The following is a 22,469-nucleotide window of genomic DNA, read 5'->3' on the forward strand; positions in this document are numbered from 1 at the left end:
ATGGAGTCCATTATTCTGTCAGATTCTCCGCAACACTTTGGCACACGTCATTGGGAGAAGAGCTGGGCTTCGCAAGAAAGGCACCACTCCGGAGAGCTGCCACAGCCGCGGGGGCCGCAGAAGGAACCCCCAGCAGTCAGTGGGCCTGGCGAGCAGTTGCTCCCCGAGGACGACACGTCGCACGCTGGCTGTTGGCTGCGCTACGTCTCGTTCGTAGTGCCTATTGCCATGGCCATGTCGGCGACGCTGTTCACCTTTCCCACCGTCCTCATGGCGCGCATCGGGTCCTGCCAGCGCGGCTGCTTCCCCCTCCCCAAGGACCTGGTCCTCTCGCTCAACCGAAACGTGCATCCGTGCGACGACTTTTACGGGTGAGGCGTTCAACTGCTTCCATCTGTGCTTCCACTACACCCTACGGTCTCTAGCGTCCTAGCTGCATCTCTTTTAATACTTCTTTTAATTTAAAGGACTCTGGTCTTAGCAATAATCGGTTTTGAAAAAAAAAAAGAATATTATTGAAGAAAAATCTGAAACATACATCAGCTTACGGCATAATTGGTTGTTAATGCAGGATTTCCTTGTGTTTAAGCAGCGACAATTCTATGTCGTCTGAGCCGATGCAATTTACCTTAAGCTGGCTGATGCTCGAGCATTTAACTTAAAACGTATGGTTCTTCAGGAGAAACATTATTGGGATGCCACACACCATGAAAATATATTTAGGTGGCGTATTTTCTTTTTTTTTAGTGTTAGAGGGGAGTGCTGTTTTTTAGAGACGGGCACTTGGCGAAGTTGGACTCTGTTTTCACCGGAGAACGCCTCGCCCAACGTAAACGTGTGGCACTCCGAACGTAGCAGACACGCACGACTAAAACCGAGAGTCCATCGCAGAGTGGCGTAGCCAAAGTGTAAGTAGGCACATGCCCCCCCCCCCCCCCCCCCCCCCCCCCCCCAGAAATATCTGTGTTAGTATGCGGCCTGCCCAGCCTTCCCTCTCCCCACGCCTCATTCTCTCCGTCCCCAGTCAAGTGCATACCCCCTCCCTGAAAATTCTGGTTATGCCAATGATCGCACACCGCATACGCACCGAAGCCAACTCACCCTGCACCAATTGAACGTATTAGTTTGCACCTCCCAGGAAGCACAAGTTGGCTGCTAGCTAGCTTGATACAACTTGAGGAGGCTAGAGGCGCCTATAGCTAAGTCAAGCTATACTCTATTATAGACATTTTCAAGATGGCTAGCACTTGATGCCTCCAAGCCATACATTTCTAGCCATTGTGAACACAATTACTTCGAAAAATGCCGAAATTTCGAAAGCATTGTCATGGAGGATCCAGGGAAGCTTCAACGAATTTGGGGGGGGGGGGGGCGGCGAAACGCTCCATTTTGTGAGCTTGGAAGTTGCTGGCATGCTTTGGAAAAAGTGAGAGCTTAGTGACGTTGATAGGGCATATGAAACCCCTTCTAGCGTAATCAGCACCACAAGTGGAGCGCGCGGAAACCAGTGCTTCGCAGATTTCCTACGCACGTTCTGAAGCGCGCATCTTCGCCAGTTCAAATATGGCGTCACATTGATAGCATGCTGCGACTTGCAACCCGCAAAGGGGGCGCGCAATTTAAAGTGAGCATAAAGAGCAGGTAACGCGCAATTGAAAATGAACATAAAGAACAAGTAAAAAATAAAATGGATTCTGTTAAAAAACACAGCTGTGCGTTAAAGTTGTTTAAAGCGAAGATATGTAAGCAATATAAAATATTAGACAGCTTTATTCAAGCGCAGCGCCAGCAGCGAATGTGACTCCACATGCAACGGTGACGTAGTCACTGGAGCCAGGTTTCACTGACTTTACGTAAGATTCCTAGATTTTCTGCTCTAGGGACTAAGGACTTTAACTTTGCGGTGACGATTCTCGCTCATTTCCTTTCTTATTTCTTTTTTTTTTTTTGCTGATTTTGAAACTTTCGGCAGTGGTGGCGGCAGTTCGTTCGTGCTGTTCGCTTGCTTAAAGTGATACGAGTTTTCGAGTGGAGCACTTAGGATCGTGTTTGCAAGAACGGCAGCAACAACACCGCTTTATTTCGGTTTGGTAAGTGACTTTATTGTATGATTGAAGGGTTCCTTCTTTGCTGGGAATCGTGTTCAACGATTTGAACAGCATGAACGTCAGTTAACGTTTTGGATTGTCGCGTTTATGCACTTATCGACAGAGTCTGTTTCAAATTGCAAGTTTTGTTAGGCTTGTTAGCAGCATTTTTTTCTCTTTTGCCTCTTCGTAACTTTAATATGGTACTGGCTTTGAGGCTACGACGGGAGCTGTGTAATTCCAGTACCGACTCGATATGTGGTTACGATACTATATTCATCACTATGCATCCACTGTATTAAAACATGATCTATGCAATGACACTTGCAGGCTGCCACTACAGACGAAAAATAAGCGACGCCGCAAAAATGTCGATTGAAAGTCGCCTCAACACCGTTCGTCGACCTCCCAAATGGAGAAAAAAAACCTGCTAATGGCCCCACATTTAGCTCTTGAAAGTGAGTCCACTCCACTATTGGGCATGAAGGCAATGCAAATAATACCAATGGCAGGCAGCAAACAAGTGCTGTCGCCAAAGGCAACGGCCACCACCAGCTGAAGATCAGCTGAGGCATCTTTGTACAATGATGACAGTAAAGAGCAGAAGTTTATGAGGCTGTTTCAATGGAAACCACAATGGAGGAAAACAAAATATCAGCAGTTCATGAGCACAGAAATGCAACATTTCATGAAAATTGAACTTTTAAATTGGGTCAAAATATGACGGGCACTGCGTGCTATTTTGAGTGCATATCATCTTACACATTAGCAATTCAATGTTCCTGTATGAAATATAAAAATCCTATTCGCAAATCATGGTCAACTTTAAATTACTTTTATGTGTATTGTTTTGGTTGAAAGAGTATAATTTATTAAAAAAAGTTCTTCAAGTAAGATACTTTAACCGTGAGTTGGCCTTTATGTTGTTTTTACTGTCTGGTTTCTGCGCTGCGTTATCCCATGCGGCTGTCAAGACAGCTGTGTGGCTTGCAGTGTTGTTACAGAGTAGTACGTAGTCAATACAACGGGCATCTTTTTCCATTTTTGTTGTTCCGAGCATATGAATCATTTTTTCGGAGCAGCTATTTTCACTCGAAGGTCACATTTGAAGTTCTGTGAAGGCAACCACTGTTCATATGACATTCTACCGCTCTCACTGCAAGAGGAAAAGCTTGGATGAAGCGATTTATAGCTGTCATGGAATATGAGCTTGAAGCAATGTCTATAGGGTTAATTTGTCTGCAGAGAGAGCAATGACAATAAATTTGAGACAAGCAACAAGGCTAAAGCAAGGTCCATTTTGTTTGTTGAATAGTGGCCTATCACATTTAAACTGTTTCTTTTACATAAGCCAGTGTAGCTTAAGTCTGTTAAATGCCAATGTGCTATTATTTTGCTATTCTAATTTAAGTAGTCGTTTGTGTTAACTGCATCAGCTGATCAATATTTTCTGAATTTCAGAGGTGGCTAGAAACGAACCAACGTGAGCTAATATGCGGTCACACTCTATCAAAACAGTGGCAGACTGGCTGACAACGCTGCTGCTTGAGCGTAATCTGCGACTCAAAGGTAAAAATGATGCATTTTGTAACCTTAGTTACATAGAATTCTTATTTGTAACCTTAGTTACATAGAATTCTTACTGTGCTTTCTGGCATATATGAAAGTGAGCTATGCTTGCATTTATTAGTGGGGAAGGTCTAGCTTTTCAATTTAGTTATAAATATAAATCTGAACTCTAGCTTGCAAAATTGCAATGTTTAAGTGTTGTCAGCACCGGGAAAGAGAATTTTATGTTGTGCTATTTGTAAGTGAGGAAAATGGCCTTTCCCTTTTAAAATTTACACTATCCAAAGTAATTTTGACTTCAAAATAATTATGATAATGTTGTTTGTCATTGTCTGTGCTCACGAAAGAGTACATAATATTTTTACGAATATACCACGAAAGTTTTGTCGCGTTTTTATACCGAGAATGGATAGCTGTGAATTCAGTAATTATGCTATGGAGCTTCAATTACTTAATTAATAATACAGAAATATTACTGATACATTATTTTTAGTTTGACAGCTCAAAACATGCGCGAAGTGTAGTGTGGCTTTGGACGTGAAACAGACGTCTACTCATGTCGCCAATACTCGATGTGGCAGTCTCATAATACCAGGCACGACTGACGTATACACACGCAATATTACCATGCTGTGAAAACAAAGATCATTCAACACCCGACAGCATAACGGGAGAGAGTCCTCCTGCATTTTATATCACCATCAACTACTGCATTGGACCAACTGTATCGCACTCGGGTTGTTTGTGACAGCGCACGAATTCCAACCACGGTTTTCGGTGACGTGAATAGCCTCGTACTTCACGTACAATATAGTGCTGCACGTAGAGTATATTTTAAATGTACTGCGTCAAATGCGATGTAATCATTATTTGTGCTGCTCAAGGAATTGTGGTTCCATGTCATAATTGTGGGGCTGGCAACTACCTAAAAAAGCGCGAAACTGGGGCATAAACTTTTTGTGTCAGTACTCCCTTAACGAATTTGTTTTAGCTGCATTAATTGATTTTAAAAGAGAGTAATAATTTTGATGCACAATTTGGTTTGCATTGTTAATGTCTTGTTTTAACTCGTGCAGACTACTGAAACTAATGAGCCCGCCAATCCCTGTGTAAGCAGCTACATCTTTCCCTAAGGTGGCACGAAGAAGGAAGTTCCGTAGCTGTGATCTCATCGACCATCTTTCTCCATGGGAGTCCCAGTTGTCTGCAGAAGATTGCAACAAAGTATTCCAGGGTGAAAATCAAACCTTTCCGTTTAGCATAAATGGTGGGCCTTCTAATGAAAACATGGCTCCAGGGCCCACAACGAGCTCTTTGTGGTAGGCCAGCCACAGTTCAGTTGTATTTCCAATTGGTAACTTTTGAAAGCACCACAAAACAGGGTTGTATGTGTGTGTGTGTTTGTGGTGTGACAATGGTATAGTTATTGCGGCCATGATTTAAGCAAAATAAGTCTCTTAGGACACTAGTTACTAGAAAGATACATTCAAGAGAGCATTCTGAATGCGTCTTTGTGGCCTTTCAAACTTGCCAATTCCGTCCAACTCTTAACTTCTTCTTTCTCTGCACTGTTTGCTTTATTTGAAAATAAAGTCTACTACATTTAGTGATGCTCTCAAAAAAAAGCTCATTAGTTCCTGTACCCAATTTATAAACATTTGAATTATCATTTAAGACAATATTTATTTATGCATTAACAAATTCTCTGTAAATAAGTTGCATTTACTAAGGACCTGCTCTATTAGTCATGTTCATAGCAACCATATTGAATCACATTAGTATTTATGAAATAAACCGCATTTTTCTACAACTGCTCCCTTAAGCATCTATGAGCAATTATGCAAGGTTGTGTCTGTGTAGAGACAGGAAGAAGCCTTCCTGCATGCTGTTCTCTCTTCAATAAAATGCACTCTCCGAACACTTGCACTCAACTCTGCTGCCTTTAGTAATGCATACAACTATTTAGAGCACGGTTTACCGCGAAGAAAAACGTACTAACCGGGAAAACGTAAACGTACCATCAGAAGTAAAAGAAATTGACATACTCAACTATTATTGACATCTACGTAATGCGAAGCGTCGCGCGGATCGTTGCGGCACAAGACGTCGATGCGCGTCGATCTGGTGGTGGTTCTCCGGCGGCCCGAGACGCGTTTTGTTTGTTTTTTTCCTATTGCGTGGTGTTTCACGAGGACGACGGTAAACCGAAACGAAATCGAGCTGGTGGGCGACGCCGGATACCGCCGAAGCGAAATGTGATGCCCCCATCGCGCCGTTTGCAGATGAGTACGGCGCTGTGTTTGGATTATCACCTACTAAAAGCGTGCAGTACGCTACCAATGGCACTACGCACCACGCGCTGTAAAACAGATAGGGGAAGATTCTTATCGCAATAGGTTTGGCGGTGATAGCTGTAAATGCGGCGTGCGACGACGCGGGCGGAGATTAGCTTGTCCCGGAATAGGGAACTGCGCGCGCCGTTGTTTCACGTGAGGTGGGCGGCTATACACTATTCTCGATCGCGCGCGCTCCTCTCGCCTTGTTCACACGGGATATAGCGGCCGGATAACGTATGCGATCGCAGTCTGCAGCGAGAAAAGACGGCGCGTTTCGGTTATCGCCTATTAAAATCGTGCGCCACACTTCCGACGGCACCACGCCCTGTGAAACAAATAGGCGAAGATGCTTATCGCAATAGGACTGGCGGTGATAACTGTGAATGCCGCATGCGACGAACCCGGAGATGATGTACTGGTACCGAAATGAGAATCTGAGTGGGCGCCGGCGCTTTCACGTGAGACGGGCGGGCGAGTATTGCGGGGAAGATGCCGCGGCGGGCACCTATATACTGTTCTCGATCCCGCGCGCCTCAGGCGTTCTCTTGTTTACATGGGATCTAGCGGCCGGAAAACGCATCATACGATCGCAATTTGGCGACGTACTGAATGTTGGTGCCGAAAAATCGCGTTTTTCGGCAACATATGAACTGGCAAAAAAATGACTCTATTTAGGTCATTTTTTGCGTTCTCAATGGCGAACGTCGGCGTCGGGGAAACGTACGCAACGGGGACGTATCAACGAGGTTCTACTGTATGTGGTTTTGCATATAATAATGCATTTTCATACCAGTGCAAGTCTACAGCACATAAGATGCACATGTAGTGGAACCTACTCATGACCCGTGGAACGAAAGAAATAAAACCGTACATCTGTTGCAATATTTTAGACAGACATGCTTATTAAGTGCACTGCTATAGCCGGCATGCATGGTATAATGTGCTAATACTGATCCACTAGTTTAAAAAAACAATGGTCCTTTCTGACTCTGAAAATGTATAGGCATGGTGCTCGAACGTTGAGAATCGCTGAAGAAAATGAGTGGACTGCAGTGCATTATGTGCACTTAATGTGTGCTTAGACTGAACTGCTACACTTGTTTAAACTGTATATATATATTTTTTTAAATATAGGGGTATAAAGTCGCTTGTTTTGCTGCACATGCGTAGAGGCAGATGTCATACTTTCTATGAAAACCTCCAATAATGTTTCGTTACCAACTTTGATACACATTAAAGCTGGTTAATGTTGATGCCATTTTACCACTAGAAATGCATATACTTGCACGAGCTCAGGTGAAAACCGTTGTCTTTCAGTTTACAATGAGTGGGAGAACAACGCGTAGAGCACAAATGCATTTCTTTGTGGACATTGGGATAACTATTTCACTACTGGTGCTATGTATCGACAAAAAGTATTTTGTTGCATTGTATTTATTACTTTTTTAAATTATTGTCACACTGATATTTGTGCAATATTACAGTGCCATAAAGTCAAGGGCTTGACAACAGCTCATCTGGTTGGGGATTAACTTGGCACAAGAAAGACACTGACCACAGTCAAAGTGAAAAATTTACTGTGGTCGTTTTCTTTCTTGCGCTTTTGTGGCGACATGTAAAATAAGAATTCAACCTTCCAGGATCGTAAACGGGGTAAGTAGAGCTAGCTAAAGCACCTGTGAAGCTGAAACAGGCCTCGACATTCAATGTCTACACCGCAGCTACAGCAGTACTTCCCAAAGTGGCTACAAGCCGTAAGTGGACGGGGCGTTAGCTGAGCTACCAGCTGGCTTGTAAACGTCTAGGTCTAGAGTACAGCCTACGAAAGACAGCTCTTAGCTGTGGCCTTAGCTAGATGAAGCTGGAATGTAGAGGTCTGCTAGCTAGCTGCGCGCTTCCTGGGCTGTAAAATACACGGTCCGGTTCAGGATCAATGCGTATGGATGTTTGGCGCTGCTTCGTGTTTAGAGCAAGTGTGCACTTGAGTTCCACGTCGTTACTGGCTGCATATTCAAGCTGCTCCGTGCTTCGCGTTTCTGTACGAAATGTTCAGTGCGATTCTCGGTGCTTATCGTTGGTACTCGACGATGCTCCGCTTCGAGTTTACGAGCCACGATGCGCTCACATTATAAAACCCCGGCACTGATGCGTACCGAACACGCTCTTTTTGCGTGTTGACGCTGCGCCACGCGTCTACATATACTCAACTGTAAGATTTCATACTCAGCGCCTCTTACGTCGTGTTTCTCCTCTCTCGTGCTCCTCTCAACAAGCATGCTCCCACGTGCTACCTATGCTTCCCAGCTCCCCGACGAGAGCGCACGACTCACGGATGCCATAGCTTTGCGCAGAGGTGAGAAACCAAGCCAGAAACAAAGTTGGTGAAGTAGACGAAACTATCGCTTTATTATAAAGAAAAAAAAAATGTCTTCTCACATAAGCACCGCCGAGGGTAAATGTACATATTTCTGAGGTATTCTTGCGAGCCTCTCGATTCGGGAGGCGCCAAACATTCCCTCTGTTCACCTTGTTATCTTGCTTAAACATTTCGATAGTTGCGCGCATTCTAAAATGGTTGCCGAAAACTTTCATGCCCAGGCACGTGTGCAGTGGCTGGGACGCCGAACACGGTCACCGGACACCGATAGACAGGTACCGAATAATGTTCACGCGGCGCGTCATCAATGCCGTACTGCTTGAGAATATTCCCCTGCGTTCCACGAAGGCGAAGGGAAAGGCTGCAGGATTGTTATTCCGATGCCTCAGCCAGGTGAGTTAAACACAGGCACATGGAGCAGCCGAATGAAATCACGTGTTTGGCTAAGCTCGCTCATACCACTGTAGCAGCAAACCTATGTTCAGTTTTATACAACACTGCTTTTTCAACGTAAATGCGCGGTTGGGTACTCGACATAGTAATATTTCTAGCAGCATAATTTTTTTAAAGAGAAAGACGATCTAAACAATAAGCTAGCAGCCCCGTTACGAAATTCATAATGCAAAAAAGGAGTAAGGCGTGCAGACACAGACATAAGAGAAGTGGACCTCTTCTTTTCATTATGAATCCTTACCAGGAGCTCAGCTTTCTGTCGTTTTAAGCTTTATGTCTAGTACTCTGAGCCCTTTTCCTTGTCCTCCTACTCATTTGTGCAATCTTGCTTCTTTAGCTTCCTTAATTGCGATATGCATCTTCCGCGCTAAAAAAGAAAAAAAAAGAAACGGCGTTCGTGTTGTCCACTTGTGTCCGTGTCTGTATGCCTTACCCCTTTTTTGCATTATGAATCCTTACCAACTAGCTCAGCTTTCTGTAGTTCTAAGCTTCAAGAAATTGAAATCATATACATTGTTTATTTATTTATTTTAAGTACTGCCGGCCTGTAGTTCAGGTCTTAGGCAGGAGTAGGTATTAAATACAATTCACATAGTGTATTAGAACATGCGCTTCATGCGTAGAACTGCGTAACAGAGCATGCGTGAAAATCCAATGCAAGCATAAGAATACAAAAATTTGCGGTCACGTACACTGTGAGGAATATGCCTGTTAAATACAAGAAAGAACAGCACAAGTTCTAAAATACAATCTTAGAAAAATGCTAATCACACATTGTACTGCAAGTTTCACAACACAAGCCTTGAAGAACGCTAATTGCTGTAATAATATTTATTAATCTTTGTAGGTTAAATAAAAGTACAGGTATGAACAACATGAGCAGTACATATAGGAATGATCAAATGAAGTATCGCAAGAACATTTCGAATAGCACGAAGCTGTGTAGTAATAGATTTTACTAGATGGGGCTATGTGAAAATGTATGAAAATGTATTAGCTGAAAGTTCCCAGTTAATACTTCTAAGTGCTTTCAAAAATACATCAATTGTTGGACTCGTGTCCACATCTGCTGGCAGTACATTCCAGTCGGAGATAGTGCGAGGAAGGAATGAGTTTTTAAAGGTTCTGGTTTTAATGAGTACTTGGAGATTTTTTTGAGGTGGTGAGAACGTGTAGTGCGACAGATTACACGTTCGATGAGCGTGTTCTGGTCCATTTGTGAGATGTCCCCTCGTGTATATATATATATATATATATATATATATATATATATATATATATATATATATATATATATATATGATATGTATACGAGGGGGACCTAGAGAGAGAGAGAGAAAAGATTTAGTCGGACCATCGAGGTGGTTGCTCTTGAGGTCGAGTGGGTGGTGTCCTCATTTCAGGACTCCACCGGCCATGGCTGCTCGACGTACTTGCTGGACGAGAGCTTCTTGTCCCGCCAGGGTATCGCCGGTCAGCTGTACCTCCCACCGCACAAATGACGTGCTAGGCGTCTTTAAGTGTTGAGGTTTGCCCCCGCACCCCCACGATATGTGAAAGAGTGTAGGGCGTGTGTCGCCGAACCAAGGGTAGATGCCGCGATATGTATGTGGGAGCATTTTACTGTATCTGTGTAGGTTTGGAAATGTGTTTGTCTGAATAAGTCGGAGAGCTACTACATCTCCAGTGCTGAGCTTTCTGTGAGGCGGAGGATAAATCCTGCGGTTGAGTCGCTGGATCTCGAGTCGGTCGCAGTAATTGGACGGCAGGGGCATGAAGGTAAATGGTGGGGATTGATGAGACGATTGGTCTTGCCCCGCTCGGTTGATTAGCGCTCGAGCTAGGGCGTTCGCCCTTTCGTTCCCCTCCAGACCCGCGTGGCCCGGCATCCACGTGATTTGATGGTATTCTTGCAGCCTTGGGCCTTGAATCTGAGCCGCCAGCAGCGGTGTTCGTCCGTTGGTAAAGTTACGGTAGGCCTGCTGCGAGTCGGTAACGACATGGACTTCCCAGCCTACCCTGTCTTCTTGCTTTATTACCAGCGCCGCGGCTATGGTCTCAGCCGCAGCTGGGGTCTCTGCCCTTGCGGAGGCCGCGAGGGTCAAGGAGTTATCTCTCCCGTTCACAGCGGCTACCGCGAAGAGGCCCCCTACAGGGTACGCCGCCACGTCCACGTACGTTACGTACGGGTCACCCTTGAATTGTCGGCGCTGTCTGTCGACGCGAGCCTTGCGTCGTCCTTCATGGAGTTCATGACTCATGTGCTTCGGTATCGGGTTCGCCTTGATCTTGCATCTGACTTCAGGCGGGAGTGATCGGTGCCCATCGCCAGGGCACGGAGCTCCGTTCCCGTTCCGGTCCGATGGAGGATGGCTCTGCCCGCCGCCGTGTTCTGTAGTCTGGCCTTTTCCGAAGCCATAACCGCGTCGGACAGCTCAGTGAAGGCGTTGTGGATCCCGAGGGCCGCTAATTTCTCGTTTGAGGTGGTGACAGGGAGACCCAGGGCCGTTTTGAACGCGCCTCTGATGATGACATCGACTTGTTCTTGGTCGCGTTTGTTTAGCGAGTGGTAGTGATACGGCATGCTATACGTTATTCTGCTGATCACCTGAGCCTGGACGAGGCGAAGCGTGTCCTCTTCTCGCATGCCCTTGCGGCTTCTTGTAATTCGTTTTATAATCCGCAAGATCTGGTTGGTGGCAGACCTTAGGGTTTGGATGGTGTGGGAGGCTTTCAGGTTGCTCTGGATCCAAAAACCCAGAATCCTAGTCTCATTGCCTTCCGTGATCTTCTGGCCCTCAAGATAGAGGTCGATAGGGTCGGGGGACTTGTAGATTCGACCCCCGTGCACCCGGATCACCTCAGACTTCCCGGGCGCGCAACGCATCCCGCTCTCTCCACGGCCGACGCGGCCTCTTGAAGGGTCGCTTCTTTTCGCGCTAGGGAGCCCTTGGTGGCCCAGAGCGTGATGTCGTCTGCGTACAGGGCGTAACCTAGGTCGGGGATCTTCCGCAGCTCTTTGGTCAGCGCTAGCATCGCGACGTCGAAGAGAATCAAGGAGATTATCGCCCCTTGCGGTGTTCCTTTGTTCGGCACGTCGATCGTATCCGATCGAGTCTGGCCTATTCCATTTGTGACAGTCCTGGTCCATTTGTGACAGGTCCCCTCGTGTATATATATATATATATATATATATATATATATATATATATATATATATATATATATATATATATATATATATATATATATATATATATATACGAGGGGGATCTAAAACGTACCGAAATTTACTGAAATAAACATTTTTTGTTCATTTTAAAGGGAGAAAACAAGTTAGTTGCCTTCAGAGTTGTCTTTTTGAGCTGCAATGCACATGTCAATTCGTTTTTTCTTTCACTGTTTGATGCATTCTAAGAACTTTTTATCCAGGATGCTGTCGAGGGCCACCTGCGAAACTACTTTTAGGCCGGTACACCATTGAAACGCTGCCCCTTCAAAAACTTTTTTTTTCACTCCTGCATTTTTTTAGTCAAAATTAACTAGCATGCACTCCAACTGATGCACGTGTTCTCTGATAACTCTAGATTGTCATTCGGCCAATCTTGGTTGATTGTTTCACGAATGAAATCAGCACCTTTGTCGGTCCCACTGTTTGAAGGGCGACCCGAACGAGGTATATCTTCATGCTCAGTCTGCTATGTTTGAATCGACGATACCGGTTGTAGACTTGAGTACAGCTCAATGCTTGTTTCTGAAATGCTTCTTGAAGCATTTCGTTAGTTTCTGTGAATTTATTCCAAAAGAAAACAATTTGATGCGGAGACGCTCCTCCTTACGATTTCAAATGATGGTTTCGCAATTGTGTCGTGTTTAACCACTTCAAAATACAGCGATGCGCAGAATGACCTGCTTCTTCGCCAGGGCACCGATAGCAGAGGGTCATAGCTAGCTACACCTAGTGGTGGAACATAGGCGTAACCTCATAATGGGCGTGAAAACGGAAGTTCGGGTTATTTTGGGTCATGCCTCGTACATAGGGTGTTTCTGCTAACGTTAGCCTAGCCATTAAGAGAAAAATAATGATTTGAGAAAACGCGGCGAAGATGCGATTGTAAGACATGCGGTGTCCGGTCGTCAGACCTCGTGAGGAACGAACAGCGTAGGTTTTATAATCATATCTTGCACCGTGATCTTGTAACATTTTTTTTGAACAGCTTGACACAAGACATATGTTGAGCATGTATCAGCATGTCCAACGTTAGGCAGTTTTGGATCATCATCATCATCATCATCATCATCATCATCATCATCATCATCATCCTGGTTACGCCCACTGCAGGGCAAAGGCCTCTCCCATACTTCTCCAACTACCCCGGTCATGTACTAATTGTGGCCATGTCGTCCCTGCAAACTTCTTAATCTCATCCGCCCACCTAATTTTCTGCCGCCCCCTGGTACGCTTCCCTTCTCTTGGAATCCAGTTCGTAACCCTTAATGACCATCGGTTATCTTCGCTCTTCATGTCCTGCCCATGCCAACTCATTTTTCTTGATTTCAACTAAGGTGTCATTAACTCGCGTTTGTTCCCTCACCCAATCTGCTCTTTTCTTATCCCTTAACGTTACACCCATCATTCGTCTTTCCATAACTCGTTGCGTCGTCCTCAATTTACGTAGAACCCTTTTCGTAAGTCTCCAGGTTTCTGCCCCGTAGGTGTGTATTGGTAAGACACAGCTATTGTACACTTTTCTCTTGAGCGATAATGACAACCTGCTGTTCATGATCTGAGAATGCCTGCCAAACGCACCCCAGCCCATTCTTATTCTTCTGATTATTTCCGTCTCATGATCTGGATCCGCTGTCACTACCTGCCCTAAGTAGATGTATTCCCTCACCGCTTCGAGTGCCTCGCTACAGATTCATTTTTAGATCCACCCTTCTGCTTTGCCTATCCAGGTCAGTGAACATGCATTGCAGTTGGACCCCTGAGTTACAAAGCAAGTCAATATTATCAGCGAATCGCAAGTTACTAAGGTATTCTCCATTAACTCTTATCCCCAATTCTTCCCAATCCAGGTCTCTGAATACCTTCTGTAAACACACTGTGAATAGCATTGGAGAGATCGTATCTCCCTGCCTGACGCCTTTCTTTATTGGGATTTTGTTACTTTCTTTATGGAGGACTACGGTGGCTGTGGAGCCACTATACATATCTTTCAGTATTTTTACATACGGCTCGTCTACACCCTGATTCCGTAATGCCTCCATGACTGCTGAGGTTTCGACAGAATCAAACGCTTTCTCGTAATCAATGAAAGCTATATATAAGGGTTGGTTATATTCTGCACATTTCTCTATCACCTGATTGATAGTGTGAATATGGTCTATTGTTGAGTAGCCTTTACGGAATCCTGCCTGGTCCTTTGCTTGACAGAAGTCTAAGGTGTTCCTGATTCTATTTGCGATTACCTTAGTAAATACTTTGTAGGTAACGGACAGTAAGCTGATCGGTCTATAATTTTTCAACTCTCTGGCGTCCCCTTTATTATGGATTAGGATTTTGGTTTTGGTTGGGTGTCCGCAACCACCCACGTGCGCAGCGCGCGAGGTGGTGCGTACGTAGCAAAGCGCGCGCGCACGAAACGGCAATAGTTGGTCGGGCGCGAAAGTTGAGAAGGGGATTGCTGACTTGCACGCGCAGGAGTCGGTAGTGTGCTAGTCAGCGCCGCCATATGCCAGCTTTTGTAACTGTGTAGCCAATATCAGCCGCTTCGAAGTTAAACTACAAGCCGAAGTCATTTCTTCGGCAGGAGCAATATCTAAAAATGCGCTGTCGTGGACATGCGAGAACACGCGACAACGTCCCGCAAAGGCCGCAGAGCCCGCAGCGAACGCTACGAAGCTTTTGAAAAGCTGCGGGCGCACGCAAGAGACCGTGCGTGCTCCTGTGTACTGCGCATGCGCACTGTCGCCTCCGCGGTATTCCTGCGTACGCAAAGCTATTGCGGACGCCCAACTAAAACTGTTGAATATCGAAAAATGCGCTCTCGTGGAGACACGAGAACACGCGGGAACGTCCCGCAGAAGCCGCACAGCCCGCAGCGGACGCTACGCAGCTTTTGAAAAGCTGTGTGTGCACGCAAGACACCGTGTGAGCTCCTGCGCACTGCGCATGTGCACTGTCGCCTCCGCTGATTTCCAGCTTACGCAGAGCTGCTGTTGACGCGCAACTAGATCTGTCTATTGCTCACTGTTTGTGCATACGTAGTGGCATGCATGTTTAGATTGCCGCTTCTCCATCGCAGACTGAGCGGGAAGGGATAGACAAGATGAAAACATTTCTCGATGATCTGGGTCTCCCTTGGCCGAGCAAATCATCATCATCTCGGCCGCAGCTCCTCAACATCCTGGTGCGGGCGTCGCTCGAGTTTGGTATGCCAATGTTCTGGGCCTTCTACGTGGGTCGCCATCCGTCCCGCACTTCCGAGAGCGCCATCTACATGACGCTCGACCCGCGCTGTATGGCGTGGATTAGCGACATCGAGGCACTCAGGGTCCGAGGAAATGAAGACGCCTACCTGAGACGCTGCGCTGAGGTCGTTGGTCGCGAAGGCCAGTCCTACTCCCGCATGATCAGCGGCGTACTAGACATCCACTTCGCCATCGTCGACCTTGTGAGAAGTCACTGGTCCGAATCCGCCACTCCTTCTTACAACAATCTGAGTGATCCTGACCTTCGGCGGGCAATCAACGGCAACCTTCCCGATGATGCACAGATTTGGCCACAGGACGAGGTGCTCAACCTTCAGCCCAACTTATTCGCGCAGCTGGACGCGATGTACCTGAGTAAGAGCGAGTTCCAGGAGAGATTCAAACTGTTCCTCGGCGCCTACGTTGTTTGGGCGCTGTCCCCGATGCTATCCCAATATTTGACGAGTAGCATGCTCGGGTACATGAATCGAGAAGAGAGCAAACGAGAGTACCATTTCCTCAAGTGCATCGAAGCGATTGAGTCTCTGTTGCCGCTTGTCATGTGGCAGCTCCAGCAGGACGTTCAACAAGACCCCGCGCCCTCGTGGAACACAGTCCGCTTGAGCGTACACTCGGTGAGCTCTTGGATACGCACGTACGGAGAGTCGACCGAGCAGCTCGCGAATGCCATCACGACAAGACTGGCGTCCAACGCCTTCAACATGACCAACACTTGGGACTTGCTCGACGACGCGTACAGCTATTTTCCCAACTCCACGGCCGCGTCATTCTTCGATTTGTACCGAAGGGGAGCCCAGGCTACCGCCAAGTTTTTCAAGAAATCGCTGCGTCAGCCGGAACACAGCATCTATCACGTGCCCGGACTCGTCGGTCTCCGACTGTACCAAGTTCTTACGGCACGTGAGGTGGTGGTCTGTTCCTTCCTGGTGAGCCCACCGCTCTACGAAAGTTGGCATCCACCATCGATACTTGCAGCGCTGGCGGGAACTGACACTACGGGCCAGATTTTGGCCGTTCTCAAACTATCCTTCTACTACAACGACCGGTTCGAGGTGAGTGCTCGTGTATACCTCTGCACCGCGAAATTTTATTTCAAGGTCAAAGGAACAAGGCGCGTTCGGCCTTGGCGCATGTAAATGCTAACTAATAAAAGCTGCAGCGCGAAACGAAAAGGAAATGAAGTCACACAAGCAATCTATGAAACTTTCGATGGATAAATATTTGGCCATAAAGGATCGAAGACGCGAAATCTTCATTTTGTGACGGAAAAAGCAGCCGAACCGGGCATTCGACTAAAGGCTGGTGCCTTATAGAGCGGTGAATGTGCATATAGAACGTCCGAACACGCTGAACGTACGACTTCTTTCGCCATGCTGATGATTATGTGGTGTCACGAGCGGCAGTACTCGAGGCAGCATGTATACTATAACGCCGTTACACAGGCTGCGGGTACTCATTTCTTTGCGCAACGTCACTTCGGTGCATATTGGGTCAAATCAGTGATCAAAGGCGATACGAGGGGGCAAAAATAAGCACTCAAACTGGGATGAGTGAAAGTTATGCAGTGTAAGTCCATCTGTGACAAAATTTGGGCCTTCTGCAACAAATATTTCGCAGGCGCCGCGCCAAGTTGCGTTGCATTTTCTCGGCGTGGTATGCCGCCGTATACTTTGACAAAAGTGATGATATCTAAGCATCCAAACTTTCGCTGCCTTCATCAATGATACTCCTGCATCGTCCGCGTCACAGGTCCCGGTTCATGTACTTGCATGCGCATGTGAGTTCGAGTGCGCGCGCGCGAGTCGCGTGCTGTCCCGTCGCGTGCTGTCCCTGAAAACTAAATGCTGGGGTTTTATGTGCGAAAACCACAATCTCATTATGAGGCACACCGTAGTGGGGGACTCCGGGTCAATTTTGACCACCTAGGGTTCTTTACCCTGCACCCTATTCATGGTACACGGGCGTTTTTGCATTTCGGCCCTATCGAAATCCGGCCGTCGCGGTCGGGATTTGATCCCGCGATCTCGTGTTTAGCAGCGCCACGCCATAGCCGCTAAGCCGCCACGGCGGGTCCGTGATATATCCCTGAAGGTATGTATGTGTGCAAGACTGAAACTATGAGGAGAACAACCTACGCAGCCATATTGGCGAACGCATTGTATACGATTGCTGCGCATGTCAACATGGAAACGCAGCGGGGAAGTTACGAATTGTTTTTTTTTCGGGTGCGAAACGGGCAGGGGCGCATTAAAATGCTTGAGCAAAAGGCATCTCGGCAAAAAGAAAGAAAAAGAAAGGAAAGAGCAGATTTGTGCTACATTGCCGCATCACAACTCAATTTCTAGCGAAACGGTTTCTTTCGAACAGTTGCATCGAGATTTTCACTTGCCTGTAATTGAATCACACATTTTTTTGAAACGTTCGCTTCATATGACTCGCTCGTTTGCAACGTTGTCCGCATACACCGTGATCATGTTTAAGTTTTATGGAATTTTGAAATCCCCTTTGGCAGATACAATACAATACAATACAATACAATCTTTATTGTGCATAAGGAAAACAAAGTACATATAGCAGGCCTACCAAAGCCTCAGAGGGCTTGACTGGCAGTGCCTGACAGTCAAGTCACAGAAAATTGCACAGGGTTAATAGCGGAGTTAGCTATTAGCGGGTCGGAGCAAAATGTTGAACAGTGATACAAAATGTTACATCATACATCGACAATTCTAAGTTGTTTCTTAATCTCACGTCTTGTGTTTGCTTCTAACACAGGCGTTGGCAATTTATTAAATATGGCTGGAACATAGTATTGCCGCGTTCTCCTTCCGTAATTTAGCAGATAGCATAATTCTTGTCGTTTAGCCGTATTATCGAATGGGCAGACATTACTCGCACGAGAAATCGAAACACTTATTGAACTAAGTAACTAAAATTGACTACTGAACTTTTCCATTAATTACTTTATGGTACATGTTGCAATTTACGAATGGCAGCCAATGAGTTTGCAAGGCGCATACGCTTGAACTGAATTTACAGTACGACGCCAATTTCGAGGTATCATTTCCCAAAGTGTGGGACGAAATAAGTGGGCGTTCCAGTTATGCTTTTGCTTCAATGCATAAAAGAGCGTTTTGTTAAAAATAGAGTAAGTGGAACAACACTGAATCCTTACGGCGCGTTCAATGGCGCATATCTCCAAGCTGGTGTCCTTTCGGAAGTTCATTCCAAGTGGATACGCCTCAGAAACTCACCGGCTACAATTCGCAAATTGCAATGTACCCGCCGCGGTTGCTCAGTGGCTATGGTGTTGGGCTGCTGAGCACGAGGTCGCGGGATTGAATCCCGGCCACGGCGGCCGCATTTCGATGGGGGCGAAATGCGAAAACACCCGTGTACTTAGATTTAGGTGCACGTTAAAGAACCCCAGGTGGTCGAAATTTCCGGAGTCCTCCACTACGGCGTGCCTCATAATCAGAAAGTGGTTTTGGCAAGTAAAACCCCATATATTAAATTGCAATGTGTGCCGCAAAATAGTATTTAGGAATGAACCATATATTTTGCACTTTTCCTTCACATCTCCCAAAATTTGCCCCCAATTTTAGCGAAATATAAATAAGGCGATTCAATTAGTTTACTGAGGATACCGCGGGCCTCTCGTGTATATATATATATATATATATATATATATATATATATATAGATATAGATATAGCCCATGAATTCAGGAAAAATTGCCGGTCTAGTAATTATTTGCAAAGATCGTAAATAAGCCAGAAACTATGGCTGTTCGAGTAGTCAAATTTCAAAATAGAATCGAACACAAAGATTCGTGAAAAAATGACCACCGAATATTGAATACCTAGTTTCTTTTTCTAATTTTTAAAGCAACGTCATAAAGTTTACGCGGAGTGTCTGAAAAAAAAAAGAAGTCCGGCTTGTATATATTTAATTAGCACATTTACGTAATAGCGTTCAAAATTACACAGTCGGACAAGTAAGGAGCTTGTAAATCATAAACAACTCCTTTCAGTTACCTGAAGCACCACTGCAATGACAGTAACGAAAAAAAGAAAGCAGCAGGTTTACGAGGTAAAACTGCAGTGTTATGTACAATGAAGGAGAGAAGTGTGATACTACAATACCGCACATTGTATTAAACGGATGAAAACGTGGTGTAACTGAGCGAACAATAAGTTAGAATAAATTCGCATATAAGCTGTCTAAAAGCGAGCAAGCCGTATTGAATGAGTTGAAATTATCGAGCTCCAATTATCCTATACCGTGTGTTCAATCGGGATGTGGTGTCCCTGTGCAGCCACCACAGTTAGCGCGCAGCAGACTCATTTGGAACAGTCCTTACAACATCCATCGTGTATTGTTCCCCTAGAGAATCCGATAAGTGTCCTTGTGTCATATATTTGAAAGAAACAAATATTCGACAACATCGACTAGTGAATTGTGTAACCAAATACGAATCGAACAGCGAGGATGTACTCGAATTGTATTCAAAATTTCGGAAAATCGCACACCCCTACGTAATATAAACTGCAGATGAACGATGTAGACATTTCGCGACAACGGCAAAATAATACGCGTGTAACGTTTTTCGAGTGATTGCTTATTAATCGCACTAGTATCTTCGCTTTGGAAATGTCCCGTATCGACTTCTTCCCTCTCGCGTGCGCAGGCTTACAGCGAGGCCCGCCTGGACCAAGGGGCGCGAAATATGCTTGCGAGCATGCGGCGTTTCTCGGAGTTGATGAACGCCAGCGATATCATGAAAAATGCGAGCCTGCGCGAAAAAGACGACGTGTGCTCGGCAAGCACCGCAGCACACACCGCCAGCCTCATGCTAGACGTGATGGAGCAGCGCCACGCGCCGTCCGCGGCTGGCCACCATGTTGCTCCGACCCACGGCAAAACCGACTGGCTCTACGAGAACGAGCATGTGTTCCAGGGATTCACGGCCGAGCAAATCTTCTTCCTGCTCAGTTGTTTCTCTCATTGCGGGAATGCCGGAAGCAGGCGTCAGGGAAAGGTTCGCGTTCTTTTCCGGATTTGCCAGAGCGTATTATATTAGCGAATCGATCGCGTTATGACGAGGTGATTGAACGCGCGCGTTTTTTTATACCGAAAGCACGTGAGTCTCGATGTGTGCATTCATGGTTAAGGCAACGCTTACGGCAGCTACGCCGTTCTTCTGAGGCTCCGAAGCTATTCAGAGCAAGATCATATTCACAAAAAAAAGTTGTATAATTATTCTTCAGAGTGAATTCCAGCCAATTCCGATGTTGAACATGATAAGCCAAGGCGGTTGGCCAGGGTCAGAAAACACTAGAGATGAGAAATAATAAGCGAAAAAAATAACATGGACACACACTCGAAGGGAAGACGAGGGCAAGCGCTGGATGCAATGCAAAACCAACTAGTCAAACCAATATTCTTCCTAGAGCAAAAAAGCACGTATGAATGGAAAGACTTGTCAATTCGGCCCCTCCCTTCGTTCTCGTTTCAGAGTTGTCTTTCTGGACTCTGGTACCCGAGAAAGATGTGTGCGTTGGTGATATAGATGAATGTCGTTGTCCTTCTAATTACTTCTAGCTTAAATGAAATTGTAGGCTTTAACGTCACGAAATTGCACAGTGGTTTATGAGGAATGCCGTAGTAGAGCACTTGGTATTACTTTTAAACTCCCGGTGTTCTTTAGCATGCACCTAACTTGAAGTTAGGCTACAGGAGCGCTTTTAAATTTCGCCCATATTTTAGCTGGGAATCGAACTCGTCACCTCTTGCTCCACAGCAGAAATCTATGACCACTGCGCCGCTTATTTCTAGCTTTGAGTGAGCTTTGGAGGAGCGTAAGCGAACAGTTTGGGCAAACACAGTTGGGGCTTGCCTGTTTCTTTTTTTTTTCGTTTTTTCAGTGCTGCATTTATATTGCGATAGCAATTATATGGACACTCCAGACACATTCCAACAGTCGCGTCGCCGTCGCCGTGAGGTTCCGTATGAGTGAAAGCGTGTGAGAGTGAGCCGGCGAACGCGGTTCAATCTCGCGTGCGCGAGTGAGGAACGTGGCCCGGATGCGTGCCCTCTCCTGTGGCGCGCGAGGCAGGGTGTGAGACCAGGGAGGAGGGGCGTTCTTCTCCGGCGGCTGCGGTGCTTCGATGTCCGCCTCGCCCGCCGCTCCGTACAGGGTGGAGACAACCGCGGCGTCTACTATGGCGTTGGCCACGTGAATATCGGACCCTGTAGTAGACGCCTTTGGCGGACGCCGCAGGAACGCTTTACCGGCGCTCGTGTGTAGTGAACGCGGTCTGCGACGTGGCTAAAGTGCGCGCCCGCGCGGGCCTCATCTTCAAAGCGATCTGCGATGCTTGCAGAATGTGCGTGGTGCCGGTAGCTTCGTATGTGCTGTGCTTTCGACGTTTCGTACGCGTTGAAGTGACAGATGCACGGAGGTCAATTGGCTCGCGGCTGCTGCTGCGATTCCTAATTCCAGCGTTTTCACAGACAGTTTCGGCTGTCATCGAACGAGATGGGCTCATGTTGACCTTTGCGCGCGCGTCACCGTGCTAGTTAAGTTTGTTAAAACACTTTAACGGGCTTGTTGGTTTGAATCCATGTTAGAATGTGTAAGCGCTACTGAACAAGGACGTACAAAGAAGCAGGCATACAAAGACAGCGCTGCCTCTGTTTCTTTTTACGTCCTCGTTGAGTCACGTTTACACATTCTATCATAGTTAATTTAGTTAGATAGGGCCCATAAATCTATCATCCATACTTCGTACAGCTATCTACTAATTTGCTATCGCTATCGGTGCTTCGCCTTTCGGGCAGAACTGTGGATTTTTTTCACAAGGTCGTCTTATCTACAACGCCAAGGCCAGATGCTTAGTTTCGTGCACTGCGTTTTTCAGCACTGACCGAATGCCAACCACTGTGCATTGAAAATACTGCTTGAATTTGGCCTTGGGCATCACAACTTGTCTATCGCATAAACCTCACTTCGTTCTTGGCACATTCATTAAGTGGGCCGTAATCAGAAGAGGCCATGAGTCAAGTTGCCGACAGGCTGTAGTATACGAATTAAAGAACCTTAAAAAACAATGAAGATACGGCATTTCTATACCCTTACATGCTTTGTATGTG

General features: G+C 46.1%; 1 protein-coding gene across 1 annotated transcript; it reads left to right on the plus strand.

Annotated features, from left to right (window-relative positions):
- Positions 1-20,397, plus strand: LOC126536786 (uncharacterized). The gene is made up of 4 exons (XM_050183789.2): positions 1-371; positions 8,591-8,762; positions 15,131-16,369; positions 20,005-20,397. Exons 1-4 carry the CDS (start codon positions 1-3, stop codon positions 20,395-20,397), a joined length of 2,175 nt encoding a protein of 724 aa, XP_050039746.2.
- The last annotated feature ends 2,072 nt before the right edge of the window (positions 20,398-22,469 follow it).

This window comes from Dermacentor andersoni, chromosome 4 (genome assembly GCF_023375885.2).
Source record: "Dermacentor andersoni chromosome 4, qqDerAnde1_hic_scaffold, whole genome shotgun sequence".
Lineage (NCBI taxonomy): Eukaryota > Metazoa > Arthropoda > Arachnida > Ixodida > Ixodidae > Dermacentor > Dermacentor andersoni.

Coding starts and splice junctions, on each gene's coding strand:
- LOC126536786 (XM_050183789.2), top strand. CDS start 1: ATGGAGTCCATTATTCTGTCAGATTCTCCGCAACACTTTGGCACACGT. Junction 8,763..15,130: donor TATTCCGATGCCTCAGCCAG/GTGAGTTAAACA, acceptor TCTCCATCGCAG/ACTGAGCGGGAAGGGATAGA. Junction 16,370..20,004: donor ACTACAACGACCGGTTCGAG/GTGAGTGCTCGT, acceptor TCGCGTGCGCAG/GCTTACAGCGAGGCCCGCCT.